General features: G+C 30.9%; 1 protein-coding gene across 1 annotated transcript; it reads right to left on the bottom strand.

The window, feature by feature from the left end:
* Positions 1–6,564: 6,564 nt before the first annotated feature.
* LOC115885119 lies at positions 6,565–7,400 on the bottom strand. Its single transcript, XM_030903907.1, has 4 exons — positions 7,237–7,400; positions 6,869–7,028; positions 6,703–6,803; positions 6,565–6,650 (listed from the first exon to the last, which is right to left on the bottom strand). The coding sequence occupies exons 1-4, from the start codon at positions 7,333–7,335 to the stop codon at positions 6,621–6,623; spliced, it is 390 nt and encodes a 129-aa protein (XP_030759767.1). The 5' UTR covers positions 7,336–7,400; the 3' UTR covers positions 6,565–6,620.
* Positions 7,401–22,628: the final 15,228 nt, after the last annotated feature.

Here is a 22,628-nt window from a genome sequence, read left to right as displayed (position 1 = left end):
ATAGGATACCTAATCTGTGGTAATACCTTGTAAGTAATTATACGTATATCGAGAAACTATGGTTGTGATTTCACACTATGTCACTTTTAATATATTTCGCACTTTTGTGCTTAGGCGTAAAAGTGCTTTACTTTTATGCCTAGGCGTTATAATTACTTTTTTATGTTGTCAATCACTTCGCAAAAATGAATACATTTGTGACGTTTGAAAAAAAAATAAATTTACAATTTTCAAAACTTAAAACTTACGAAGTAAAACGATGAATTTACACTTCTGAATTTATCGACAATTTTTTAAGTAACTAAATTTATTAAAACTAATATATTATTTTGTATTATTGTGACATTTCTTAATGGAACATTAAAATTCGGAAGCTTATGAAAAATCCGCCCGGACGTCGTGAAAATCCGAACATGACCGCATTAATCTGGACGTCTGGTAAATTAGTTTTACTTTGCTGTGGTACCACTAAAGGTTCCAACCCCCAACTGTAATAAAATGTAAATGTAAACCAGGCATATAATACAAAAAAACGGCGTCTAATTGGCTAGAAAATGGCGATCGAATTAATTGTAATTTTAATTAAAATAACGTAACTAATTCTTATGCTTTACTAATGTCTAATATAGTGACACTGATCCGGGAATAAGGATCGATCCCCAATCGGAATGGTCGCTTTTTCAAACAAAAATATTTATTTATCTAAACCGAATGAGCAGAGCGAAGTAATTTTCAAGCTGCTAATTATAAAAATTATCCTAGTATTCAAAATTATAAAGTTTATAGATGTAGGCTATACGATAAAAGCCACTAATTCAATAAACTTCCAGTTCAAAATGAACGCTCCTGCTGTTTGTTTACTATGGTATGCGTCTTGTAGTAAACAAACTGAATAGTGGAAGCTTAAAATAACTGCGGTAAGCATCGGTGTCATATCTGTATATTTTATTTTAGGCGTCGCGGTCGTTGGTATTTATTAGTTAATTGAAAACAGAGAATATTCTTTCCTAAAATAAGTTCACAGACTAACCTAAGTAGTTTGTGATAAGTTTCATTTTCGTCTTGAAAATGCATTTTGCTTTGAATACTGCTTTTTTAAATTGCGTAATATATAACTATTATTATTAATATGTATAAATAAAAAAAATATAATATTTTAAAAGTAAGAAAAGAATTTTAAAATAATTCTAAAATATAGCAGTATTGGTAATAAGATATTTATATAGTAATTCTATAATCAGCAGAAATAAGCTAGCAAAATTTTGAGAGAAATTACCTACACTTCTCAAATTAATATATATGCTAAAATGTAACATTTGCAGTTAATGTAGAATGAGTGAGAGATTAAAGATCTATTGTGCGCCCCTTCCTTGAGTTATAACTCATCACACAGTCTATAACCTATCATGCATTTTCCTGTTGTAGAGGGGACAGGATATTTCCCATCAACCTCTGACAACAGATGTTCTTCCTCCGTGGTCACCCTTCCGCCGTTGCTTGGAGCTTTGCCCTCTGTGCCCTTCACAGTCGAGGAGCTTGCCTCCGGCTGAGGTACCCGTGAAGTGGAGGCTGCAGGATCTGTCTCTATGTTCTCCGCCTCTTTAATTTGGTCTCTCCTTAGACCTGATACCGGTGTTTTCCCGTATCTATAATAGAAGATATATTCCTCTTTATCTATTGCCTCCTTGGATTTGAGGTCAATTCCTATTGTGAGGATCTGACCATGACCCTCGAGTTGATGATTCGCCAACTCAATGTTCTTACGTTAGAGTTCCGAGTCTGGATAAGACTCAGAGGTATCGTTGCTTCTCGGTAGAAAGACCCTGATGGCCGCCCCTTTTGAGTTGTTATCTCCCCTCACTGCAACCAGTCCCGGCCCCTACCAATGTTTAAGCTTATGTGCGATTTCCACCAACCAATCCGCCGATTCTTGAGATACATAATCAATGAGAATCATGCCTACTCGAAAGTGGATCCCCGCAAAACGCAGCTGACCCACATTTTGTAGATCGTTGTGTTGCAATCCGGTAGCCACTACTGCGTCCAGTATCGTCTCCTCTAGAGCCGTTTGCTGGTCGGTGGTCAGTGCAACCTCTGGGTAATCCTTCGGCAGCACTTCCATTTTCACTTATCCAGCAATAGCGGCAAAACTGGTGATACGTCCCTGCTTGCCTTCCGGCATTGTTGGTGTTGGACGGCTTTCCACCCTGGCGTTTTTATTTCCTTGCCGGAGCAGAGGTGAGAGGTTCTTGCTCCCTCTCTTGCCCTTTGATGGAGATGCGCCAGGCTGTTACTCTGCCCGTTTCCGAGGAGTGTTTTCGCTTTTGCATCCTCTGGACCAAGTCTTTCGTGGAGCAGTCGGAGCTCCGTTCTTCTGCTCCGCTAAGACCTACCCTCAGAGGATCGCCTAGCCCGCCTAGTTGACCCAGAAACGAAACCGGTAGGCTTTTGTTGGAGGAGGTGGTCGCTTGTGTTGCAGTTAATAGTTTGAGGAAACCTTTTAGTTGAGGGAAATAAATTTTGTAAAAATATCTTAAGAAGTTAATTTTAAGTCGAGATATTGCTTTGTAATACTTTAAGAACTCACTCTGTATGTAGATTTTCCTTTTGGCTTTTCATTACTCTTTGTATATTTGTGTTATTTATGATGTTATTTATAAAAAAAAAATTCAATATATATAGGAAGAACTGTAAGTTGTTACAATAGAAAATGCACCAATGAATTATTGTAATTAGATTAGATTCCTATAGGTGACCATCGGCCTGATCCACTGCGACCTTTTCAGATTGTCTATTGTGGTCCTTTTTTGATCCTTAGGAGTGATTTCCGTTCTCCAGTCCTGTGTCCTATCATTTTCACAAAGTTTAGCAACTTGGAGACGAACCCTCCATGTAGCTCCCTGGCAATGGCCTATCATTGCCTATTACCGAGAACCGCCCATTTGCCAGGCTTAAAATGTATTCTGTCGTTTCTTCTTCAGATTGGCAAAACCTACACATAGCTTGGTCTGTCAATCCCATTAGCTTTAGATGCCTATTCAGCTTACAATGCCAATGAATTGTAATACAATCAAACACTTTTGAAACTCTCAAAGCAAGTTTCGTTTCCCTCTTTACCATCATGTTCAGATGATTAAATCTAAATTTACATACAAAATGAGAGGCAGTCGACTGGTATTTTTACAACAAGTCACTGTAACGATAAATTCAAAAGAAAACTTGAGTAACGGTAAAAAAATTATAACGATAAAACTTAAAATAAACTACAGACTGAACTTAATATCTTTCATCAGGTATTATCCCGAAATAACAAAGGAGAATAAAATAATCTAATATACAAAATATCATGTGAATGATTATGAAACATCTAGACTCTTAAATCTTCGAATTAAAAAACATAAAGTTTATTTAAGAAAGGGCAATTTCTCCAAATCTAATATTCATGGGACACACAAAAACTTCCCGAAACGTTAAGCATTTTTTGGCTGTTAGGCAAATTTATTTATTAGTAAACCACTGCTGACGCAGACGTCTGACGCATGACGTTTCCGGTGGACAAAAAATAACTATTTTATTTTGTAGATTTACTTACAGTGGCGAAATACCTATAGGACTTTTTTGAAGAGATGAATCTGCCACAGAGGTATAGACATTTTTTCACAAAGGAGAAGTTTAAACCGGCAAACAGGCGTAGCACAGTGTGTCCCATTTTTGATGTCCTTGTCATTTGCGAAGCGCTAATAATGTTTTCTGGAATGCATATTGTTTGTATGATGTATGAAAAATATACAGAGTGTACCAATTAAAAAATAACATAACTTTAGGTATTATTTAAGTTACGACGACTCAAATCAAAAAGCTAACAACGCCACTGGAATATATACAATAATTAGTTTATTTAATTTAACGGTATTAAGTGAAATTTTACCTGGATATTTATCTAGCTATCTAACCTTTAAATTTTAGACATCCATTCCACGAGGCATATTTTTGAAGGATAATGTGTATCTTTTGACATTTTGGCCCCAGGAGAACGGACAAAGAGGATGGCATCCGTTAAAATGAAAGTTCACATCGACCTTTTAGCTTTGATTAATAAATGTGGTCTATATTTCAGAGAAAGGAAAAAGCCGACTGGGACCTTTTTAGGTTAGGGCAATAATGATAGTAATCATAAGTAAACCGTTTCTTTTTTTAGACTGATTTATTTTAGTCGAGTATTCCAGTTTTGGGTTAAACTCCTGACACACATTTACTTCGCAATTATTTTATAAATAAATAATTTTTCAAGTAAAAGTATATCGGAAGAATAATTACCTATGTCGGTTTATAAATACAGGGTCCGGCAATAGTGCGTCAGGCATCTGTAACTCCTAAAATAAAAAACCTTTGTTCTTTTGTACTGGGATGAATTTCAGAAAAATATTTAACTTCTATAGGGTGGATAATAAAAGTGTGAGTGGATTGGGAAATTTAAATGGAGCAGCCTGTATATTATTGAATTTTTGGCTTCCTTTCAAATCACTTTACATAATACTTAGATAATATTTAGATAGTTTAAGAGATATTAATAAATAAATAAAAAATATACATTTTTCAGCCTTTATTAAAACAAATCGTCAGTGAAACGTGATAACCTGCTAACTCCATTTTTTACGTTAATAAGTTTTTTTATATCATTAGAAAGAGAAAAAAATACTCTATAAGTAGGGAAAGCAAACACATTTTTTCCCATTAAAGAATTTTTTTTATTTTAACTCAGTAATATCTGCTAACTCCGAGTGATCTCAAATAGCCACCGAAATGCTGCTATCTCCGTAACTTCCGTTACGACCACGCTAAAGCAAACACACGGATTCACTCGTATGTTTCTTTAGTACAGTACGTCGACCCAGGGTCGCACTAGGCCAACAGGGCCCGGGTGGCAATGTAAGGAGGGGCCAGTGTGGTTTTTTTGCGTATTTTTTCGCCTTACGTTTTGGTCATTTTTTCCCTATTATATACAGGGTGCTTCTCCTATAGAAAAGGGTGTTTCCATTTAAAAGCGTCGAATTTGACCCACCCTGTACAGGCTGGCGCCTCGCAAACGACGCGGAGGCTCAAAGGTGAACGACAGTTTGTATTGAAATGAAATTTTGTGAGCGCATGTAGTTTAATTCACAGCACTTTTTAAAAATATAGAGTTCTACAGGGTGTCCCCAAAAAAAGTGTACGTATCAAAGTTGTGTTTTTTGTAATGGATCGCCCTATATATTAATTGATTTTCGGATTTTAGAAGAAAAATGAATATGAGTCTTATTACAAAAGTATATATGACTAAAATGTAAGTTTTTTGACATATTTAACATTTTTTAAAAATAAAGAAATTTTTTTAAATTCCACTAAAATCTACCTGAATTGGAATTTACCCAGTTTAATCTAATATGTAGTTAAAATAACTATTCTACTTTAAATCAAATTAAAACTTGACCCAAAAACTTATGTAGGCTGTGTCAAAATTAATGTTGAACATTGGTACCATTTAAAAGCAAGTTACTCCTTTATTTTGAGTGAAACACCCAGTATATTATTCTGATATTCAATGGGGTCAATTCATGTATTTTTAAAATACTATTAAGGTTGCCTATCCCTCAAACAAAGATTTTCTTAAATATTTTCATTTTTATGATTTAGTCTCTTTATTATTTGATAAAATCTAGGTGACTATGATATGTCTTACGCTACTTTATAATATATAACAAAGATGTTTAGTTAGTCCAACTTTAACAACTACCCAGATAACACATTTACGTTCTTTTCATATGCGAAGCAAATGACTTTGGAGAACAACAATGTTCTATTCACATTCCTTTTTTTCATTGGGAACATATATGGCACATGAATAGTAGAGATTACGTTCCACCCTATTCAAGTGATATAGAAGTGCGTTTCACATTCCAAGATTTATTCTATGAACGTGAATTATATGTTCGTAAAAGAATGTATTTAAAAATAATATTCCAATTATATGATATTCATGTTTTTAATATTCTATATTTATGCTTTTCATATATTTTTCATATTTTTTGTATTATCTACAGAAACAAAATAAAAGACTAATTCACCACAATACACCAAAACACTTTACTTTTGCACTGGACGCGCATTTCGCTAACCATGTTAGCATCGTCAGCAGATGATCAAAACTTGAATTTTAATAATCTGCTGATGATGCTAACATGGTTAACCAAAGAGCGTCCAGTTCAAAAGTAGTGTTTTGGTGTATTGTGGTGAATTAGTGTTTTATTTTGCTGTTGTAACACCAAAGGTTCTAACCCTCAACTGTATCTACAGGGTATCCTGTATGCGGATGCACTGTACCAATATCCTATAAACTATAGATACAAATTTTTCCATACTTAACAATTTTTTTATCTTTTAAAATCTATAGGATACCTATACAGTACATTCATACCTGGGACATACCACAATTTGCTGAAATTAAATAATTTGGTGTGTAATAATTAAAAATTAACTAATAAATAGAACAGTTAAAAATAATAATAAGTAAGGCTAAAGACAAACTTGAGTAAAATATGTTTATTTATTAAAAATATTAACAATATATACATTAATATCTTCTATGTTTCGATATTCTCTGGTCTCCCCTTCTGAAATAATATCAGCAAAATTATACTGTTCAAATAAATTTGCAGAATTTACCTCTGTATTTTTTAATCTTTCTTTGGCTTTTACAAGCCATATTTTAATTATATTTATAATTTCGGTTTCTTTTGAATCTTGAAATTGACCTTTCATGGAGTCTAAAATATATTTTGTTTTCATTATTACAGTCTTTCCAACACCAAATATCTTTAAGTTCAGGTACCTAAAATTGCTTTGGCGACCAACAATGATTTCAAACTTCTCTTCTGTTTGGCCCCATCCCAAGAATATTTTTGTGCAATTTCATTGCTCAGAACCTTATAAAGCACTTTCCTGGTACTTTGTGCTACTCCTGAACCACCAAGTCTAGATAATTCTCGAACCTAATAATATTTAAATATATATATACAATATGAAGAGAAAAAACGGCGTCAGCGATGGCTATGAAATGAAGATCGCTGTCATTTTATATGTTAAATTATATGGGGAATGTCATCGATGTTCATTTCATAGCAATCGCTGACGCCGTTTTTTTTTCGATCATACGGTATATGTGTTATTTAAAAATGAACACAAAATATTAGTTGATACCATTATCCTGAAATTATCTGATTTTTTTAGCCAATCCTCCATTGCAAATAGACCCTCATCATCTATTATCGGAATTTTTTTGTAAAATTCTTCTATCATTTTATCACTGCTGTAGGAAACAGTTGGAGTGTTTAAAGATATAATTTTTGTAATTGATGAAATTTTATCAAAACTACATCAACCTTTAAATTTAAAAGGGATAAACTTTGGTCTGAATCCAGTTTAATGTACAATATTGAAGTCATATTTGCGTAACATTGACTTAATAAGATTTTGGCTCCTCTTTTTTGGTTGAATTTTAAAATATTTTTTAATATAACCTATTTTTTTTTGAGGTCTCCTGGTTTTAGAACATTAAATTCACTTCCCTTAAAATAGATACTGAAAACACAAACATAACATGAACTATTTTACCGATTCTATCCTTAAAATAATTATTTGCATCACTTACCTTTACGTTATTTCAGTGTTTTAATTATTAAAATAGTTTGGATGAAGCACGTTTACGTTTATAGTTGACTTTTTGTTTTTTGTTAGGTTATGTCATGGATGTACGATACGAATCGATTTCAATCGAAGATCGATCTTTTTACCCAAAAAATCGATTAAAATCTATCGAGTTTTATCAAACTATCTTTTGGTATAATCGATCATTTTATTTCATAATGGAAGATCGTTTTTATTTATACAGTTTTACAGGTTTATTTATTTGTTAGAATAAGAAACACTGTATTTTTGCTTGAATATTTGTTTACAGTGCATCTATATGCACTAATATATAAAATCCCTAATTATTTAATACACAAAAATTTAATAGTAAGAAAATATACAAATATAATGTATTGTATTTATTTTTTCATTTCGAAATCATTTTTATTCTCCTTTATTTTTATTCAGATATTGATATGTTTAGAACGTGAATAGCAGATACTTATAATTTATTGTAAACCATAATTTAAGAAGACATTCTAAGGTCATGCTGATAATATACCTTTAAATCACATTCATAGTAGAATGTTCTATTCATATGCCATACTTATTAAAAAAAGAATATACTTATAAGAACTTAGGAGGAATATTCTTAGAATGTAAATGTTCCTTTTGTCCTATCTGGGTTGTATCTACAAGTCTTTAGTCATATCTAAAATCAAAATTATTTAAATGTTATGTCAATTTCAACATAAAGTTTAAACAATTTAAATCTTAAGTCTTTGCCTTAAATCATTTTTCTTCAAGTCAAGTCATTTTCGTAGACTTAAAACAATGTAATGTAATTTTAGTCGTTATTATGACTTATGTATATATTTTTGATTTAAATCATGACGGATCTGCAAGTTAAGCCTGCAAAATTACTTAAATTAAAATAATTACCGTCAAGTCAAAACAGCCTAAATTCGATTTAAGTACCTATTTTTTAATGTCAATATAAATTTTCTTATATTACGCATATTTTTCATTTTTTGTAGGTACCAATGAAACTAAAACCACATAAAATAAAAAGGTAAATTATTTCCAGAATAAAAGCAAACATATTTTTTTTATAAAATTTAACCGGTTTTGTAGAAAATGTCCATTAATGTCCATTAAAAAGTGGTGAAATGTTTTAATCACTATGTAATAGTTTTGAATGAATGGAAATAGTTTCAAATATTTAGCTACTCATGGCTTAAAAATTATCAAAATAAGTACATAAGAACAAAATACTTTAAAAAAACTTTAAAATACGATTACATGAAAATTTTAAGGTTTTAGATGTTTTTTGTGCCGGTCAATGTATTTATAATAAGCAGATTAACAATAACTGGAAGACAATGAAACATATTTGGTAAAGAAAATATATCATACGATTGAAAAAAACGGCGTCAAAGACGACTGGGGAATGACAATCGATGACAGTTTTGGTAAGAAGAGAGCTCTAGATGTTTTTATTTGGCCAGTACCGTTCCTCAGTTTTTGATGGCCCAGTTGGTCTGAAGAAGTAAGGTTCATAACCAGGAAATCCCGGTTCTTTTGAGACATCAAAAAACTGGGACTCGGTATTATTAATTCCCTCGGTAATCGGTAATAATAATTATCATATTTTTTGTTACGTGCGAAAGACTTTCTTTGATACTTTCTAGCGGTCGAAATCAAAATCTTCTAAATAAGTAGTGAGCGATCCCTTAGTGTTCTTACTTCAGAAGTTATTTTGAAGTTTCTTCATTGTTTATTAGCAATTATTGGAGTTTAAATATGTTATTTTATTATTTAGTATAATATAGCTGAATGTATTAGTTATATTTTTATAGGCCTTTGCATCTTTAATTAAAAATGTTAAGTTTTTTTTTCTAATTTAGTTAAGTTGGTTTCGAGGTTGGTTGAGGTTGTTTGATGTAATTTTTAAGCTTAATTAATGACTTAATAATTTGATATTATTTTCATTAGAAACTTAATTTTTTATCGGTTTTATTTTTGAAATCCCTAGCTTGCTAATTGACGTACTCACATAATCGTTGAACGAAAATATTTTAGTACGGTTCTGGAAACTCTAATTAATACTACCAATTAGGGTTCAGATCTTTTTGGCCATCACAGAATCGGGCCTCGGTAACAATAATCAAAAAATTATTTTTTTTTGTTACGTGAGAAAGTCCTTTGATACTTTCGCGGTCGAAATCAAACTCTTCTAAATAAGTAATGATGCTATTTCTTATTGTTCTTGCTTCTTTTCTCTTTTGAAGTTCCTATAATATTTATTATGTTATGTTTTAAGAGATATTTGCATTTTTAATTCAATACTTTAAGGCTTTTGTCTCAAATTCAGTTGAATTGGTTTATGTTTTTTGATGTGAAATTTAAGTTACCTATACTTTTTTCTTTACTTGTGTTCATGTTAATTTTTTCATGACTGATTACTTAATAATTTGATATTATTTTTATTAAAAACCTCAATTTTTTATCCATTTTACTTTGAAAAACCATCCTTTGCTTGCTGATTGATGCACCACCATTGAACAAAAATTAGTCAGTATCGAAATTACCGAAAGTACCGGGAAATCCCGCTTCCTAAGAGGCGCGGTACCGAAATACCCGCTTCCGAAAAACAGCTCCGGTTGCGGAAACTAGAACTAGAACTAGAAGAGACTATTTTTTTTTGGATTTGTGTGTCTGGAAACGTTTTATCCTTTTTTTTAATTTTCTATAAATTTTCAGTTTTATGTGAATTTTTAGTAAATGACGACTATAGATATTGAACTCGTCGAAATTATCATCGACTGTCATTCCCCAGCCATCTTTGACGACGTTTTTATTCGATTATACGGTACTTAAAAGCATCCTTTAATTAAAACAAACATTTTGTTCCGTCCATTTCTGATTCCAACTGATTCTTAAAGAAAGTTCCAACCTGTGAAAAATATCACCATAATAATATCTAAACCACCGTTAAGTAAACACACCACGCTCTACGGCAAGCGCCACCGACGACGTGGTTCACGCCCATCATCAGGGATAAAATCTAATCCCGAGGCTAAACGGGCGAAGGAGGAGGGTATAGGCCGCGTGGTAATCTTGTTTATTTTGGAATTAGCGCACTTTACACGAGTGTTATGACAGGCCGACGTTTCGTGAACGGCATGTGTAGAACGAGCCTTCCGTCCGTCTGTCGCGTTTGTTTACTTTTGGAATTAACAGTCTTTGGTCGTGTCACTAAATCATCGGTGGATTGGTGATGGTCTGGTTGCTTTGTGAAATGGAGAGGGAGTCAATCTTTATGTTTGTTTTTCTTCTTTATTCAAATCCAATTTTTATGTATCATTAATACTCCTAACTTTAATTTTTTTAATTAAGTAAAAGTAAGTAGTCTACACACTAGGTACTTCGCACTAGTCCGAAGGAGTAGCAAAATAAACGTACGGATTTAACGTTTTTTGTAAAACTGTCTAGGTATTTTAACACAAATGAAGAAGGAAATTAAAGATAAAGGATTATACTATATCCGCATTGTAGCACAATTTTAGACAACTTCTTGATGGTCAAACGACAATAAAATATTCCTTATGTTTTGTCTAAATTTTCTCGAAAAGAAAGACATAATTTAAAATTCGTTACAATACGGAAATAGATTGAAGTTTTGTGATTACATTGATATATAATTTATATGAATTTGTAACAAATTGATCGCTATATTATGACAAATGCTGAAGCTCCGCAAACCTTAAAAGCACACTTATTTGGAATTTTGGGTTTGGCTTAACACGACAGGATCGGGCTAAGCTTTAGGCAAATTTCTGAAATGTACCTAATATATATTTCCTTCTGGTCACACCCGCTATAGAGTAAGACTAATAGTATGTATCTATAGAGTAAGACTAATAATTAACATAAAACACTAAACCTGCACTAAACTTTTGATAAGCACAATTACTTGCAAATTTTGAAGCATATTTAGTAGAAAAAAATTTAAAGTTTGTTAACTTTTTCTAATCTAATAAGTGAAAATATACTTGTATTCATTTAAAACTTCCCAATATGGCGGACTTCAGTATGGGAGGCTTAAAAAACGATTATCTCTAGACTGGAATCGACTGTAGTTCAAATCGTTCAAATTATTCAAATTGATAATCTGTGGTAAATCTAATTGAACCATGACACTTGGCTGACAGTGACGTTTACGGCTCTTTTTTTTAAATATTTTCATTATTTTTTGAGTTTCTATTCACAAATTCTTCTTGATTATATTCTTTTATTTAACCTGCAGTACTAATTATACCGTATGATCGAAAAAAATACGGCGTCCAGTTGGCTGGGAAATGAACATCAATGATATTTCCCATATAAATTTACATATAAAATGACAGCGATCTTCATTCCATAGCCATCGCTGACGCCGTTTTTTCTCGATCATACGGTACATAGTGTTAGTTATCAATAATATTTTCACCGATCAAGAACTGAGCAATAGCCTGGAAGATATTCAAAATGTGTAAAACGCTTCAAAATGTATTAGAAAACATTGACTCGTCCACAAATACGTGAAAATAAATCAGTACAGATCTTTGTAAAAAGGTCTCTAATTATTTTGAGAAGTTTCTTCGAATCAGTAATTTTCAGGTTTGTAATATGGATATGATAATAAATAGATTAAAACTTATATTTCAGGATATGCGATTCAAACAGCGCGGGCATTAAAGATTGTTGTAAATCAGTTTTAAAATATACAGAAGGTTTAAAAGTTGAGTTAGTAGAAAAGACCTCAAGAAGGTAATGCTGGTAATAGGACCAAAGATCAAATAACACTTGAAATATATAATATGTACAATAAGTGTAAGTAGTTTTTATGAATCTGTTTGATATCTATTGCATTGTTTTTGTACTTTTTGAAATATATATTTTTTTACTACAGGATACACAAAGAATAATAGGAAATACTTTTAGTGAAATCACTTAAGGTTTGTAGGTAATAGATGTAGTTAGAATATCAAACACCAAACCAATTCAAAAATTATGTTTTATTTTACTGGTATTCCTCACATTTGAAAGTTGAAAGGAAAGTCACTGCATAAATAAGCAGAAGGAGAATAAAACTCTATATTAATAATTCTTTTTTATCCTATACTTGTTAGTTGATGCAGCACTTACTAGGTATAAAATTTACTACTGATTCCAAACCTATAGTTGTGGTTGTGACATATTCTGATGTGTTTCTGGCAATTTAAAATAAGTTAATATTTAAACAAACATTTCTGGCTTTCCTGACAGAAGCGTGAACACACATTTAATAAAGGTATAATGTGGATAATGTTCTGATTATTACAGTTTGCATGGATTTTTGTATGTTGTTATTTTTAATAAAGTGTATTTAATCAGTTTTTGAATATTTCTTTTTTTCCTTAGAGGATTGTGTTCCAATCTTTATATATAAATTTTCGAAAATTATATCTACAAAATTTATTACCTTATAACTTTTTGCTAATGACTTTGTAGATTATACAGTTTAACCGTATATTAAAGAACTATCTAAATAAGGTTTTTAAAAATATATAACTGTTTTTGCACACATATCAATTCAATTTTTTGTGATTAATTGTACTGAAATAAAAACATAAATATATATATATAGTGATCTATCAACTATAACATGAAACCCATCATCCTATCTCCAAGCCTTCTATTAATTTCACTTACCAAACAACTATATACTTATTCAATAATCTTGATAATTCTAGGAACTCTCGAATAACGTCAAAAAATGAAAACAAAAATTCACTTCCTGTAGTTCTTACGTCCTTTTAACTGAGATATAAGAAACAGGGGAGTTAATATTCTCACTGAGAAAGTTTATAAAATACCTTTAAGTAAAATCTCTTCCGATCTGCGATAAAATACCTTTATTTTTATTTAAATAATTTCAATAATCTATGCTTTTATTTTAGACAACCACCTAATAACCTAACTTTAACGTCAACTTGACGATCCTGAAAAATATTGTTGTTAACCAAAGAGTAAATAAATTCTGAATATGCTAACGCCAACTTATTTTTCATTAAAAAAAATTACCAATTTTCGTAACTAGGTCGGCCATATTGAGGAACTTTTAAAAGAATTGTACTATAGCTACCTATTACCTCTAATTTTAATATTCTCAATGCTTACATTGAAATTAAAGGAAGAAACTTCTAAATAAATACTATTAAGGTTGTCTACTTCTCAGACAAAAATTTTTCTAGATATTTTCTTTTCTACGATTTATTGTTAATAGAAGTAAAGTAAAGTAAAGATTTCAATTAACGTCTCCTTTTTGCTGCCAGGGCTAATCTGGACGGCGCCTGCTTTGTTTACGATCCGAACCGCGGTCCTCGGCCATATCATGGTCAGTGCCGACTTAGGAAGTGTCCAAATTAACTCTTACTCACGAGATATCCGATCCCATCCGGCCTCGAACCGGCGTGAATGAGCAGTGTGTCTCAATAGATTTTACACTTTTCCCTTGGACAACAGCACGATACAGAGTTTCGAACCGGTCACCCGTCCATCCACCAGTATTGCCTTACGTCGCTTAACTTCGGTATTCTAATGGGAACCGGTGTTTCAACGTAGCGAGGCTGTTGCCTATTGTTAATAGATCTTTATTAATTGGTAAAATCTAGGTGACTGGTGAAATGTCTAAAGTTGAATTAGTAAAAAACAAAGAATGTAGAGTTAAAAGCTTGAAATATATTTTAATTATACATAATTAAAACTGAATAAAAATTGATATGTAACGTATAATGAGAAAAATTAACTAGATGAAATCAAACACTGAAAAAAAGGATCCCTCAGTCGAAATGAATATGACTTTGACCCAAAAGATTGGCGCTTTTCAATAGGGCCAAGAACAAACTTTGTCCAAAGCATTAACTATCTTTTCATAAGCTTTAAAAAATTACTTTAGAGAATAGAAGAATCTATCTGTCCAAAGTATTTCACTCTTTGATTCATGCAAAAATGCTTGATTGAAAAGGGACATTCCTTGATTAAAGAGACACTTTTCTTAAACCAATAGCGAATAACTATTTACTAATTAACTCAACTAAAATTTATTTTGATCTAGGAGAAGTCTATACATCATATACAGGCATATTACGAGGTATATTATTTTCTGATAAATTTAGGTTTTTCTGGTCTGGTAAAAGTAAAGTAAAGTGATATTATTTTCCTCGATAGTAGTTATTTCTGCTTCTTCACTCCTTGATATTTTTTGGGGTGGTTCATCACTCTACAAATTGCAAAGAAATGTTACATCATGATTAATCGAAGTAAAGCAAATAAATTATTAAAATTATAAGCTTTGGTCACATTTTGATTTTTTTAATACGACGATTTGAAATTCTAAAATTTTTGTAATTATTTGCATAAAAAAATCGATACCTCTATTCTTATTCTATCTATAGTCACACATGCATTATCTAAACAGGTGCATTAGGTAAGTATCTCTTACCTTCAAATATAGCAAATAAATGATCTAATTTCCATTTTTTCAGAAACTCCTTTAAAGAATCCATATATCCTAAAATTTGTCCATAAAAAATGACAAATGCATGTTAATAACTATCACTAATTTGTTATACGATATGCGTTTAAAAAGCAAATTTTGCAAAATTCCAAGCAATAAAACCCGTGCGTACTATGATGTACAACTGATCGGACTGCCGACTGATTGTATATACCGTCCTTCGTCATCGTCTTTGCGTGTTGTTATTATTTTTCATCAAAAGAGTATTTAGCTATTGGAAAAATGACCATGTTTCTTGAATGAAATACTTCCTAGCGTATTTTTCTTATTATCTTAAAACAAAGTAACTTGCACTTAGTTGAATGAAAATAGATTCAAGAAAAATTTTCGAATTTTCAAGAGAACCAGTTTTCTTGAGTTAAGAGAGTTTTTCTTCAGGCAAAATATTTTCTTTTACGCTAAAATAAATTCTCTTGCCACTAAATTTCTTTTTTCAAGAACGATGACGACTTTAGTTCAAGTCTATCTTTTTATCAGTGAATGCTCAATATCTTAAAATGCTTTCGATCGTGTCCACTGCCTAAAATGATTCTCTTTTCAAATAATCTTCTCAAACTACGTGGTGTAATACCGTATGATCGAAAAAAAGGCGTCCAGTTGGGTTGGAAATGGACATGGGTAACATTACACATATAATTTTACATATAAAATGACAACGATCTTCATTTCATAGCCATCGCTGACGCCCTTTTTTAATCATATTGTACTTCGAAATAAAGTCAAAATCATTTCTCTCATGTTGCCGACAGTAGACTCCATCATCTACTTTTGAGCATTTTAATAAATGCTCATTTTGATAATGCACACTGCCATTTCACCAATTATTAGAACCATAGCAATACCTACTCTGTCTGCTGTAGGTATTTCTTATAGGATAAGTTTTCATTTTCAGAAATGTTCTACTTTTTTTTTGTTTCAACTGACACAAAATACTATAACTAGTTGTTAAACTTGGACTAATTTGAGAGCTATGTTGAAGTAAATCAGGAATATCACATATCACAGCCACCACCCCTAGATTTTTTCAAATAATAAATATCTACTGACAGTCAACCATAGAAAACACCTAGAAAAATATTTGTCTGAGGGGTAGGCAACCTTAATAGTACTTTGAAGTGACATCAATTCTTCATTGACTATCAAGATAATACACTGGGTGTTTCATTTTAAATAAAAGAGTAACTCGCTTTTAAATGTAACCAATGTTTAATATTAATTTTGTCTGACCCTGTATAACTTTTCGGTTCAATTTTCAATTTGATTTAAAGTAAGATAGTCGTTTAAACTGTGTATTGGCCAGATATACAGAATAAATTGCAATTTAGGTAGATTTTATAAAAAATCAAAATTTGTTCTTCAATTTTAGAAAAAGTTAAATATGTCAAACTTTACTGTCCTTACTTTTTAGTCGTTCTTAAAAAATTGAGTTTCATTAGTTCTCTAATGAAACTTAACTTTATTTTATTTCTGGAAATAGAACATCAGTTAATATACAGGTTGTTCCATTACGAAAAATATAACTTTGATGTGTACAGGGTGGGTCAAATTGGACGCTTTTAAAGGAAAACCCTTTTCTATAGGAGAGAGACGAAAGATAATATCAGTGTCTGGAGCTCAATTTTTATCAAAAACATCCCATACAGCACATCAAATCACATTTACGATGTGTTTACATTATTAGATGTAGACACAGGGTGATACAATTCCTCCGATGTAAATATACTACCTTTACACATTGTAGTTCAACACGTATGCACAAAGGTTAAAGTCCGCCTCACAATGTAGCCGCAGTACAGCATTTACGTATACACAAAGTAAGGGATACACAGTGTGCCGTAGGATACACAGTGCTTGTGTATTACGTTTAAACTCTGTTTACACATTGCAGTTATGACTACCGCGTGTATACGTATGTATTTTGCTTCGTATATACATCGTGTGCTAGATAAAACTACTTCTAAAAGTTTTGATGCCTAAATTTTTGTTCTTTTTAAGGAATGATGCCAATTATATCTTTTTAGAACGAAAATTAGGAAGGCAAAACTTAGTATTTTCCAAAAGTATCTCAATCGAAAGTTCAAGAGAAGTAGCCTTAAAATTGCTCCATTTTTGATTTGTATTAAATGTACCATTTTTCTTCCATAAAATGGATTAAGTGGTTAAAAAATAACATTCTTATATTTCTTTATATCATGGAACGCAATAGCGCAAATAACACAATAATAATAATTATTTACACTGCAGAAACCAGAAGTAAGAAAACACTGTAAAAGAATAGAATTTGTATCAAAATGTATTAAAAATATAAGTACCTAGTATAACAACATACTAAAATGGTAAACACTGGTATATCGCCACGATTTGGTGGACCTCGTTTAGTCATTTTTTTCTCCTCTTTTCCCTCCAAGCCGTTGGTTTGTTAGCATACCCATTCATCGAGCACTCTGTTGGACTTTGTTGTATTTTATTTCCAGATTAACAATCTCACCCTTAAATTTTATATGAAACTGATTATTCAATATTAAACATATCTGTATATTGATCCATCAATAATTTACCGAATATCAGTGTAAGAAGTTCTTTGAAGTGTTTAAATCTTTCTTTCTCTAGCCCATTTAGATTTTTATTATTTCCAAATTAAAAAAAATATATATTGCAGAGCTAACTCAGCTAACCTCTTTATCATTATACGAGAATATTTAGAGTTTTCATTCATTGGAGTCAAAATTTGGTAAATTGGGTATAGAGTAAGGGAAGAGTCGCTACTATAATATTAACAATACTCTTAGGAAGGTGTAACAAGGAAATTAAAAACTTGTGCTTACCTTAAAATCTCTTTTAAACTACACACAAACAGAACATTTATATAGAGCTTCCGAATGATAAAACAATAATGGCTGCTAACACATACCACTCCTAGAAAGGGGAGAGGACACATAAGATACACTTGGTCAGTGTATCTACGCTGAGGCTATCCGCGCGTGTGCACACCTTCATTTCATGCTAGAATGTAGACACAACAGTACACTATTACAAAGTGTCTATATAGATATTTATGTTATGTGTATACGTCACATTTTTACAAGGTGTGTACTATAGGCACAACTATGATACGAAGTATCACACATACATATGACTTATACGTTGTATGTCTCATATACCGACATCAGATTTCATCATTTTAATAATTATTTGGTACGTTATAAAAAACTTTTTAGAATCTTGAGTGCATACGGTATACAACTAGTAAACACTGTCTATCACACAATTCTATCAATATAAACCTGCGTGTATCTCATATGTATATGTTAGAACTATATGAACACTTTGGTTCACTTTAACATATTTTGTTTCTCATGTGTCTCCCTTGTAGAAACGTAATTTCATTTGGACGTGCTGTATGGGATGATGGTGAAAACCACACATCGATATCTGTTACCGTTTCGGAGTTACGGTACGGTTCTCCAAAAATGTGCAAATGTGTTTTTTGCTATGAAAAATTTTGTATTTTCGTGAAAATATTTCCAAAGCACCTTTTTACGTAGAATTCAATGGTTTAAGTATAATATTTTTAAAATTAATAATTTTAGATTTATCAACAGAAAAATTGATTTTTATTTGGGACACCCTATATATTTTTAATTAAGTGAAAAGAACTTAAAATTACCTTTCCAAAAATATAGCATATTTGATATTTTGTTATAGTCCCCTTCGAAATACAGAATTTTTATAAGTTCGCCACTTTTAACTAGTAGGCTTTGGACCCCTTATTGATAATTTGCCCTTAATGGAACTTGAAAACATATTTTTCCAGCAAGACGAGGCACCGCCACAGAACGCTGAAGTTTCCAGAAAAATTTTTGCAGCCAATTTCCGAGTATAATTGAATAGCTAACCAAGATTCCAGCCGTTGGCCGTCGAGGCCGCCGGACTTAATGCCTGCTATCCTTAGTGGATTTTTATCTTTGAGAAAGAACTCGAGAAAGAATAAAGATTCTTATTTTTAAATTGCCCGTATAATCTAGACAAGAATTAGAAGTACTTAGCCATTATGAGAGGGTATCTTTCACCCCCACTGAGTTAATTAATTCCGCGAGAAATGTTCAAAAACGGTCCCGTCTGTCCATAACAGAAGACAGTCAACATGTAGAACACCTGTAGCAAAATCTCATGTCTTGGTTTGCTATTAATTTGTATTGTTATTAGATATAGTTTAAATATGTTGATGTTGTTAAATATAGTTTAAATTGTTATAAAATTCTGCATATCTCACTGCAAATATTATTTTCGTTTTTTTAATTTTTTGCATTACAACCGGCGCCGTTCAAAGCCTACTTATTCAAAGTGGGCGAATTTTTAAAAACTCTATGTCTCGAAGAGGAAAATATCATGTATGCTACATTTATGGGAAGGTAAAATTAAATTCTTTTTAATGAATTAAAAATATACAAGGTGTCCCATATAAAAATAAAATTTTGTGTTGATAATTCTTAAATTATTAATTTTAAAAAAATTATACCCAAACCATTAAATTTTACGTAAAAAGGTGCTTTGGAAATGTTTTCACAAAAATACAAAATTTTTCATAGCAAAAAAGTTACAGCGATTTTTTAAAAATGTACATTTTTGAAAAAACACCCCGTAACTCCGAATCGGTGACAGATATCGATGTGCGGTTTTCACCACCATGTTTTTGATAAAAATTGAGCTCCAGACACCGATATTAGTTTTCGTCTATCTCCCATAGAAAAGGGTGTTTCCCTTTAAAAGCTTCCAATTTGGCCCACCCTGTACATTTTTTGGGGACACCCTGTAGAACTCTATATATGCTCTAAATTAACCTAACTCAAAAATTTCATTTCAATAGAAACTGTCGTATAGGAAGAGGCACCTTGAATTCTCTCGGGCTTAAAAAATATCCTGAAATAATTTAACCTTTTTGTGGTATTGCTAGTAAATTTTTTTATTATTTATGTTTCGAGGCAATTAAAATTATTTTATTATTAATTAGTCACTAATTATTATTATCAATTTTATTTATGTTTCGAGGCAATTAAAATTATTTTATTATTAATTAGTCACTAATTATTATTATCAATTAGTTATAATAATTATTAATTAGTTAATATTATTATTATCAATAACAATAGTATTTCACGTGGTTTAGGAATGTTATAATTAATAAATAAAACACACATAAATTTTAAATAATAATGTATTTGTTAACTTATAATTAATGTTATAGGAATATGCTACCGTCGTAATTTCACAGTCGGAAAGGTAGGGTAGCACTTAAGAGTGAGTTACAGCATAAATTAAACTATACACAAAGAAATATACAAATTATACTGTAATAAATCCCGCAATTAAACTAATTTATTGCGGAATTACAGTACAGTTTTTTTCTAAGAAAAATAGGTGATGGGCGTACAATTTTTTTTGCAAATGAAAAATTTTGGCATCCGTCGAGGAAGACTGACTGTGGTACAAAAATCGTTCTAAAAAGTATGCTTAAAAGTAGTATGTTACAATGAGGAAGACGATTTTACCATGTTACAGAAACCTACCGTTTTTTTTTCTCTACATACAACTTATATATTAATCAATATCCATTTTTTATCTTAAGAGTTACTCTAAAGTAAGTGTATGCAACATCACCATGCCAATGACATAAATCACATATGAATTGCCATCTACGAAACGATCAACAATCATTGAAATAATGGGCTATTCTGATTTTGCTCGTTTGGTTGTTAATAAATGGTCACTAACATCAAGACGAATCAAAAATTAAATATCTAATATGATTATTTTTTGACAATGTTTAAATTCGTTTTCCATCATATTGTGAGACTAATCAAAACGAGATAGGAAATAAATGGTTTTAATCTGAATATTTTCTAATTTCATTACTGAATAATTATTGTAATTAAACATATACAGGGTTGTTCACCACATACGACACGGAGTATTGTAGCCGAGATTGTAGCTAAATAATTAGATTTTTACAAATTGTAAGTTTTGGGTTCGTTGAAGGACTATTAGAGCTACAATTTAAAAATAGTTTTACATGATACAGAGTGTCCCAAATAAATAAAAAATATCAAAGTTGTATTTTTTTAAATGGAACACCATGTATATTATTACATGTTTAGTCTCTACGATTAAAATAAAGCTAAATTTGATTAAGGTTTACTACACTTAAACCTTACAAAAAACTTTTTTAAATATTTTCAATTTTGTGAAATTGCTGTAAAAATTTTAAGGCTTCATTTCTCCAAGGGTATCAAAGTTTTTAATACTAAAAATTTACTGAAGTTTATTTATTGATCAGTTATTGTTTGCAATAATAAAATAATAAAAATAGTGTAGTTTTAGAGTGTCTAAAAATTTATTTTAAATTATTTATAGCTTTTAAACGGCAATAACTTGTTTGAATTTAAATATAACGCCCTGTATATTTTAGGAGAATCAGATGCAATTTAATTGTCTATCAAATTGTACATTACCACTTTTACCCATCCCTTCAAGTTTTCACCGTAGAAAATCATTTCTTATAATTTAGACCTCATTTATCAATATACCCATGGAATATTGACATTTTAGATGTTTTTAATGCAACAAATGGCCACAAAATGTACAAGCTAGTAATATTATCGTTTTTGGCAAAATGATAATATTACTAGCTTCAATATCTCTAAAGAAAATATTTAAAGTCTTTATATAAAATTATACCATTAATTAAATATACAACCATTAGCCATTGGGATCATTAGCCATATTCAACTCCATAGATTTAACTTTCTCCGTTATTGTTAACAATAGTGCAATTACAGGGATCTATATCTATTTACAGGGATCTATCTCTTAACCACCATTATTTCCCTTAAATACTAATTAATTATTACTTAATTATGTTCGTTTAATAAATTATTCTAAATAAATGTGGATTTGAATCAGAGGGAAATCAATATAATAATGAGTTGAAATGAAAAAGAATGTCTCTATTATAAATAAGCATTTGTCAAAAAATTACATGTTTTTTTTTTTTTTTTTTAATTTTTTTAAGGTGTTACTTTTACTACACTGTCTAATACACATTACAAAATTCAGTTTTTTAATTATTTAGGCAATTATTATTAATCAACATAATGATCAAATTAATATAGTTTGGAGCTGGAATCATAGTAATTGGTCCTCTTTAACAAAAATATTTATAAAATTGTTTTTATTTTTTAGTAAGAATAAACAAACTATATCGCCAATATTAGTATCTGGTACTCTTTAAAAATTTGAGGTACACCTTTAAAAGAAATAATCACAAATGTCAATTATTCCATGGGTGAGTGAGAGAGAGGGA

Source organism: Sitophilus oryzae, unplaced genomic scaffold (genome assembly GCF_002938485.1).
Source record: "Sitophilus oryzae breed Bouriz unplaced genomic scaffold, Soryzae_2.0 scaffold_374_pilon_pilon, whole genome shotgun sequence".
Lineage (NCBI taxonomy): Eukaryota > Metazoa > Arthropoda > Insecta > Coleoptera > Curculionidae > Sitophilus > Sitophilus oryzae.
Note: the sequence above shows the minus strand (reverse complement) of the source record. Positions and strands in the feature narration are given on the sequence as shown.